Source organism: Ranitomeya variabilis, chromosome 6, assembly GCF_051348905.1.
Source record: "Ranitomeya variabilis isolate aRanVar5 chromosome 6, aRanVar5.hap1, whole genome shotgun sequence".
Classification (NCBI taxonomy): Eukaryota; Metazoa; Chordata; class Amphibia; order Anura; family Dendrobatidae; genus Ranitomeya; species Ranitomeya variabilis.
The window spans coordinates 201870552-201879606 of record NC_135237.1 but is presented as its reverse complement, the minus strand read 5'-3'; the positions used below and the strand labels follow the sequence as shown (position 1 = coordinate 201879606).

The 9055-nt window shown below is 36.0% G+C and overlaps 1 protein-coding gene across 1 annotated transcript; it reads right to left on the bottom strand.

The window, feature by feature from the left end:
- Window positions 1–310: 310 nt before the first annotated feature.
- Window positions 311–8333, bottom strand: IGFBP1 (insulin like growth factor binding protein 1). The gene is made up of 4 exons (XM_077269393.1): window positions 7648–8333; window positions 6672–6865; window positions 4503–4631; window positions 311–4216 (listed from the first exon to the last, which is right to left on the bottom strand). The coding sequence occupies exons 1-4, from the start codon at window positions 8006–8008 to the stop codon at window positions 4085–4087; spliced, it is 816 nt and encodes a 271-aa protein (XP_077125508.1). The 5' UTR covers window positions 8009–8333; the 3' UTR covers window positions 311–4084.
- Between the last annotated feature and the right edge of the window lie 722 nt (window positions 8334–9055).

Genomic DNA, 9055 nt, shown 5'->3' with positions numbered 1-9055 from the left:
CGATCTGAAAAGACGCGCAGCATGTCCGGAGTCGCAGGGCCACCGCGTGCGGGTTTCCACGCATAGTGGACACGGGATTTCAAAAAATCCCCTCCACTATGCTGGAACATCTGGACGCTGCGTGTTTGACGCTGCAGCGTCAAACACGCAGCGTTTACTTACCGTGGACACTCACCCTGAGTGACAACACTGGAATCAGGGTCTCTGCCCCTACATTATGTTGCTCGTTGATTAGGTAGTGAAAATCTATAGACAAATTCCTTTTAAACAAAAGAAGAAAAAACTATTTCTTTACAAATTTATATTTATTCAGTTTTAGCAATTTACATTTAAAAAAAAAATAAACAATAATTGATTTTTCAATATTTAACAAAATAATACACAATAATCAATACAGGTAAAAATAATTCATCACACGAAGAAAAAAAATAGATTATTAGCAGCAAAATGTCAAATAGATAATATATAAAAATAATGGATAAATATATAAAAGTAGTAAAAGTAGCAGCAACGTTATAATCTGACTTTAAAGCCAGATAACTAATAAGTTTACAACTTTGGTCATGTTTTTTTAATTTTTTTGAAAAATATTTTCTTATTTATTTAAAGATTATGGAGAATTTCAACAATGTCGGTATCATGTATATGCCATGGTCCTCCGGAATGTTTATGGTTAAAAATACTTCTCTATAGAAAAGGCACAATGTCTTTTAGCATAAAATGTGCTGTGTAGCCAGAGAATGAAGAATATTTCTTAAATAGGGCTTGTTACCAAACATGACATGTCTGTTTCCGAAAATAATTGCGTTCCCCATGAAATAACAGCATTGGAGCACTTCTCATAACTCGGCATTGTGCTGTTCCTCTGTTATTCCTCCTGAATATTTCAATATAAGTTGGCAACTGAGTTTGACCATTCCTCTTGTCAAAGAGGTGATTTTCTGCATAGTATGCAACTGACCGCGCTGGCATTAACAGTACTGATCGACAGGACTGACAGGAATACGCCCAAATTGGAAACACCACGTTATCAGTTTAGTCATAAAAATTCAGGAGTGATTACAGAGGGATAGAAAAATGCCGAGATATCACAGGCGGTGCTGCAGAATTTATAATTCATGGGAAGCATTGACTACAGCAGACATCATAGGAGAAGTGACAGGTTCTCTTTAAATGAAATGTTCTAGGATACAATGTATAATGTTATACTGAGAAATCCTTAATTAACCTTCATCTTGCCCCCATTTCATGAAGTACCGTTAAGTTAATGAATTAATGAAAACATTTTATTGATTTCAAAAGTTTTTATATCTCTGCAAGGTACATAGAATAAAAAGTCCTCCTATTAGTGTGACCCAGTATTTATCTGATAGTATGTATGGCAGAATTGTGCCAGCCGTTTGTCGGCAATTTGCGGCTCTGTAAACATGGTGTTGTGAAGAGGTATTGTAGAATAACACAGATAATAAGAATGATATACACAATTTCCTGCCGATGCATTAAAGGTCTGAGGATAATGAAACTTATTGAGCATTGTAAGCTCATTGCCACAGTCATCAAATGGCGCCATGTACCCACAGGGACATATGCCACCTGTAGTGCAGATCGCGTGCACCTCTGTGCGCTTCTGATGGACGAAGACAAAAACTTTAGGAGATAAAGTAGCGTCTCATATAAGTTTGCAGATGCTGTATTATGACTCCTTACAACTTGGAGGTGGCATGCTAGAGATCAGCAGGAACTCATGCACCCAGTGAGGTCATTGAATGAAATTATAAGGGTGTGTGCCCACAATCAGTAAACGCTGCAGGTTGGATGTTGTGCACCTGTGCAGCGTCCAACCCACAGCGTCCAGATGTTACAGCATAGTGGATGGGCTTCCAAGAAATCCCATGTCCACTATGCGTCCACAGACACCCACGGCTCACCCACAGAGACTGGCATGCAGTGCAAATATCAAAAAATGATAGTCAGGCCGCACCCTAAAATAACAATGTCTCTATGGACAATAGGCTGCCCGTCCACACCAGGGGATCCATCCCAGTATATAAATCCAAATGTAGATGAAGAAACGGACGGCACCACAGCAATTGTGAAAAAACAGCTTACGTGTTTATTCTGCCATCTCCAGACCGCAGCATGTCAGTTTATCTTGCGGAGACTCTAGTGTCCACAAGATAAATCTCACCAGTACAATGTATTGAACGCGATGAATACGCACAGGTCAGTGAACACACGCGGATTCACCTGCGTTCAATAGACGGCAGCGCTTTGGACACAGCGAACATGCTCTGCATCCAAAGCGCTGCCGCTTCCACATCATGGGCACTCGGCCTAAGAAAGAACAATCCATTTTGACTGTTTAGTGGAACTCGATTTTACATATTTTAGTTAGCTCGACATGTCCTAGCCCATTACACAATATAGAATGTAAATAGATTTTAATGCTTTGTGTCTGGGAGTGTATATCTTCAGTTAAGGGAGTTCAAAGAGTATAATATGTAGTTATCTAACAGAAAACAGATATATTGATAGAATCATGTAGCTACATTAGTTATTATTGAATCAGCTGTAAAAGAAGCTTACGTCCACTTACATTGCAGCATTGCTTGTGTCAACACTTGTCATATTTTCTGATTGAAATAAACGTGCCCATTTTAAGCCTATAAATTTGAATATGTATGGCCAGCTGTCAATAACCAGTTCTTCTGAGCTGATGGAGAATGATAAGAAAGGCCTGACCCTTGTCCTGGATTCAATGACCATGGTCTTCACATCTGTGACCAGCATCTTGGAGTTCTCTCACACTTACCAGGCTCCACAATGTCATGAAATCACATGTCATAATGTCACAGGGACTGGAAAGTGCAGAACACTCCCAGAATGCTGGGCTGAGGATGTAAGGCTCAGAATTGAAGACACGTGTTGGCCTAGCTGCATGGAGAATCGGACTGGATGCTGAACAGCAGCGTTATGGATCTTCTTTGTTCAACTATTAATGACACCTGACTATAGAATGAACTAAATTTCAAATCACTATGTTTCTTCTATTCTGTGGTTATAGTGTTAAAGGGAATTGGTCAGCAAGTTTTTGCTACCTCATCTGAGAGCAGCATGATGTAGGCAAAGAGACCCTCCAACCAATGATGTATCACTTAGTTTACTAGGTGCAGCCATCTTGACAAAATCAGAGTTCTTAGTTTTAGCAATGCAGCAGAGCTGAGAAACCTAACCCGTCTACAAAAGGCTCTCTATGCACATAGTCTATAGACGGTAAGCTACTTATCACAGAAGGGGGCGGAGTCGGACTAGCATGCATGCGCTGCTGTAGACCAGACAATGATAATCACATGATTATCAGAATAAGTAAACAACAGCACACAGCTGGACATGTGACACATCAGTGAAATCGGTGTTTTAACCCCACCTCATGCAGTCCTCAGATTACATAGCAAAAACTTGATGACATATTTCCTTTAAGAAAATAAAAATGTCCTTTGTCCATTGTTGACACCATTGCACAAGAAAAAAAAAAACCTCAAAAAACAAAAGTCATCACAATTGTGATATCATTTGCAATGTGTTAAGATAATAACACTACTCACCCTGAGTGTATAACTTGAAGGCAATTTACGATTTTGAAGAAACCAGCATACCTAGTCTTTGGATATTATGTGGAGCTTAAATAGTCATTCAATAAAATAAATACAATATTAAAACAATTATATAATTGCCTCCAATATTACACATGAGGGTAGTGACAAAAATACAAAATTAAGTGTGTGTGCGTAAAAGAAAACAATGTTTGCTTAATATTGTATTTAAGTCATCAAATATGAAACTGATTTCATAGCAAAACCACAATATGTACAGTAGTAAAATATAATTTATGAGTTAAATAAGTGTTTTGATTTACATTTTCTTCTAAAAATAGAGTAAATAAAGAACTAAAATAGTACTTATAAATAGTCATTAAAAATACATAATAAGTGAGAAAAAATGTAAATATTTTTCTGAATAAATAGTTGAGAAGCTGTACACAAACAATACAGAACACACATTTATCCGGATGGAATATTGGAATCTACTCTTGTGCATTCAAGTACTCTTGGCAGTTCAGATCACCTCTGTTTTCAGGAGAACCTGGGATTTTCTTGCCAGTTAATGGAAAGACGCACCAGCACTTTCCCCTTTCTCCATCAAGTGAAGTTTCACACTAAGAAAAAAAGAAAGTGTCACATGAATATTTTGAGAACACTTATGTAATGTTACAATGTCAACTTTTTCCCGTGATCAGGGGCATAAGTGGATGGGGAATTAGTGAGGCCCCACTTGCATAGTAGGGAGCCATCAAGCCCCTCTGCATTAGCCTGGGTATATAGGTAGGAGTTTATGGTAGTGTTCTAAATATCGGCCCAGGTACAAGAAAGTCAAGCCAGTAGCTTTCATTCTGGTTATGACATTTTTCTGAGTTCTTATACTGACATGTAAATAGACGGTACCTGCTTGCTGTGATAGAAGCCATTTCTGTTACAGTTGGGAATGTGAAATCTGTATAGATCTTCTCCAGTCCGTTGCTGAAACCTTGTCAATCTGTCCATTGCTCTGTAAAGGTCTTTCTGACATGGTCCCTAAAGAGATAAAACATGAACATTTCTTAAAAATAAGATAAAGGTCATTGAAATGTCAATACTATTATTATATATGTTTAACAAGTAATTGAATGTCCATACTATGATGCATATATGTAATGTATTACTGAATGTCCATACTATGATACATATATGTAATATAATACTGAATGTCCATACTATGATACATATATGTAATGTATTACTGAATGTCCATACTATGATACATATATGTAATATATTACTGAATTTCCATACTATGATACATATATGTAATGTATTACTGAAGGTCCATACTATGATACATATATGTAATATATTACTGAATGTCCATACTATGATACATATATGTAATATATTACTGAATGTCCATACTATGATACATATATGTAATATATTACTGAATGTCCATACTATGATACATATATGTAATATATTACTGAATTTCCATACTATGATACATATATGTAATGTATTACTGAAGGTCCATACTATGATACATATATGTAATATATTACTGAATGTCCATACTATGATACATATATGTAATATATTACTGAATGTCCATACTATGATACATATATGTAATATATTACCGAATGTCCATACTATGATACATATATGTAATGTATTACTGAATGTCTATACTATGATGCATATATGTAATGTATTACTGAAGGTCCATACTATGATACATATATGTAATGTATTACTGAATGTCCATACTATGATACATATATGTAATGTATTACTGAATGTCTATACTATGATGCATATATGTAATGTATTACTGAAGGTCCATACTATGATACATATATGTAATGTATTACTGAAGGTCCATACTATGATACATATATGTAATATATTACTGAATGTCCATACTATGATACATATATGTAATATATTACTGAATGTCCATACTATGATACATGTATGTAATATATTACCGAATGTCCATACTATGATACATATATGTAATATATTACCGAATGTCCATACTATGATACATATATGTAATGTATTACTGAATGTCTATACTATGATGCATATATGTAATGTATTACTGAAGGTCCATACTATGATACATATATGTAATGTATTACTGAATGTCCATACTATGATACATATATGTAATGTATTACTGAATGTCTATACTATGATGCATATATGTAATGTATTACTGAAGGTCCATACTATGATACATATATGTAACATATTACTGAATGTCCATACAATGATGCATATATGTAATGTATTACTGAAGGTCCATACTATGATACATATATGTAATATAATACCGAATGTCCATACTATGATACATATATGTAATATAATACCGAATGTCCATACTATGATACATATATGTAATATATTACTGAATGTCCATACTATGATACATATATGTAATGTATTACTGAAGGTCCATACTATGATACATATATGTAATATAATACCGAATGTCCATACTATGATACATATATGTAATATATTACCGAATGTCCATACTATGATACATATATGTAATATATTACTGAATTTCCATACTATGATACATATATGTAATATATTACCGAATGTCCATACTATGATACATATATGTAATGTATTACTGAATGTCCATACTATGATACATATATGTAATGTATTACTGAATGTTTATACTATTGATACATATGTTTAATACGTTATTGAATGTTTATACTATTGATACATATGTTTAGTATGTTCTTGATTGTTTATACTATTGATACATATGTTTAGTATGTCATTATAATATGCATTTTATTGATACAAATGTGATTATACTTTAGAGTGTCATAAGGTGTTCTTATAATATAATATTCTGTACAACATAGGTCTCCAAAATACCAGTAGTGCAACTACAAGCCCCAACATGCCCTAAACCCACAGACTGACAATGCATACTGGGATTGGTAGTGCCTTCACAGATGAAGAGGTACCTGCTGTATACCATTAATAGTTTTATCACTTTTTTCCTACACAATATTTTGCAGCTTCCTTTAGTGTATTATTACTCACCTGATATTGTTCCTTCAGTTTCTTTCTGTCAAGCAGCTTTTTAGCCTTAATGCGCTCATACACAGTGATTGCATTCCAGGCATCAAACTTGTCAAAGCCATCAGGAAATAATCGTAAGAATGGTGGAAGCTGGTCTTGTGAAAGATCAAAATTTTCAGGGGCAGTGTTCTCATGTTCTGAGTAGTCCTTTATTTCTGGAAGAGTAAGCGGGCATAGTATAAATGTATAAACCTCCCAATGCTAATGTTCTGAGAAGGTGCTATGACTATTTCCAGTTCTGTTTTAGCTTGTCTCCCTGCAGTAGTTTAGATAGAAACTAGACCAAATGATTGTGTTTCATTCAATATATTGCTTCCTAATGTACCGGTATATTAAAAACGGACTTTCCAGGACACTTTGATCCTTCACCTTACTGATGCAAGAAAGTAGAGCACAGGTCACAAAAACAATCATCAATGTCTAGAAAGGTGTGCACACAGTGCTCAGGTGATGGTAGCGATAGGGTACAGCTTCTAGATAAGACCCATGTGGACATGTTACATGGAACTGAAGAATTATTTTGATGGACACATATCATATAAGCTGACAGCTGATGCTGGATGTTAGAGCACATTGTGGAGAATTGATTCTACAGACACATTTCTATGGTGAGGCTGAAATTCTAATAAGGTTATTTTAATAAAGGTGAATTATCTTAAAAGATACAGTAACTGCGAACTTGAACTGACTGAGATTACAGAAAGAATTATATGGCAAATATTACAAATATTAAATGATAAAAGTAGGGAAGTGACTATTTTTCTATGAGCCATGCGGTGGATTCTCCATTGCACAGTGTGGGCTTCTATATGACACAGTGATCCACAACTAACAACAATCTCAGTACAAGCAGATGTCTCAACAAAGCAAAACTCAACAGTGTAAAATATTCTGCTGAAAGATAATAACATGTAGGCATCTGGAGGAGCAGACTCACCTGTGGTATCACTTGTCCTCAGCTTGTCCAGGTCGTCTGTGTCCATGCAGATTCCTTGCCCTCTTGTTAATGCAAATAGGGGTCTGGGCTCTCCTGGTTTTACATGACAGGTTAGTGCTTTTCCACACCTGGCAGTGTACACCCCACAGGCTTCTCCTCGCTTCAGTGCACAAGTCAAGCAGCACCCACAGCCTGGCTCTCTGGCCAGCTCAGGGCAGTCAGCAGGGACCTGTGGGCAGAGGGCTAGCTTCTCCTCAGTGCACTGGGCACAGTGCAGTGGTTCTGTAGCTGCTGTAACTGTCGCTAGAAGGAGGAGACAGGCTGGTAGCAGCCTTGGGTAAAAGCTGATTTCTTTAGCCATAATGAATGATGTTTGCTGAAGTAATGTGTGTAATATGATGTGTCTATGTGTGATGAGAGACAGCTCAGTGGTTAGGAGACTATGTCTCTGTCTGACTAGAAGGCTGCTTAAATAGCTGTGTGTCAGCTCTCCTCTTCATATATAGGATGCATTGCGGGGGCATTAATGTGTTACCTCAGATTAATCATTAGCCCTGAGGAATTATTTGGAAAACACAGTGTGATTGTTACTGCAATGTCTTTGCTTTGGGTGGTCACGACGCCCCCTGTAACCTTCCCTTTATACTCTATTGCCTAACAGTGACGCCTAACTGCCCAAATCTGCACACAGCAAGTTTAGTTGTCAAAACAAAGGCTGAGAAAAAATGGAACAAACTTTGATTTACAACTTCCTGCATAACAAGGAAATTACATTCCATCAACCTTAGCCCCTTATAGACAAAGTCACCTTTTTCAGGCAATGAAAAGGCAGATTTGCTTGAGATAAGAAAGGGCACTGATTTCGAGAGAAACATTTTTTTCCAGAGAGGATGTATTTGAAGAGGCACGAATAGATAATAAACTTGTGACGTCCATTAGCTGCACTAACTTGTTTTGGCCAACAACAAATTCTTTCCTAATCTTTCTGCGTAACCAAAGTGTTAATGTGTAATAGTCATCATGTAGATCTGCATGTTTCCTTTCAAAAATAGAGAAAGATGAGTTTATTCAGCCATTCACATTGATTACACTAAAAGTGAGATTTGTTATATAAGTTAACAGTAGCTGATTCCTCATTGGAATGCTTCATGCTTGTCTTGTCAGAGCTATATAGTATAAGTCATTTATGCATCGGTAACGTTAGTATTTAATACTGTATATTGTATGGTCACATCATCATTCGCATGTCATTTATTGTAACTTATAAGTTACAAAGAAGAAAATGGGCCACTCATAGTAAATGGTTAAAGGAATCCAAACTATTTCACAGAAAAAACGGTACCGGACCATACATCAGGAAAAAAGTAGTTTTATCAGACATACCATAATAATAATAATTTTATTTTTA

What these genes read in the sequence shown, in the direction of transcription:
- IGFBP1 (XM_077269393.1), bottom strand. Translation starts at nt 8,008, where the DNA reads ATGGCTAAAGAAATCAGCTTTTACCCAAGGCTGCTACCAGCCTGTCTC. An exon ending in GAGGACAAGTGATACCACAG is followed by an intron (nt 6,866 to 7,647) that starts GTGAGTCTGCTC and finishes TTACTCTTCCAG; the next exon opens with AAATAAAGGACTACTCAGAA. An exon ending in GCTTCTATCACAGCAAGCAG is followed by an intron (nt 4,217 to 4,502) that starts GTACCGTCTATT and finishes TTTTTTTCTTAG; the next exon opens with TGTGAAACTTCACTTGATGG.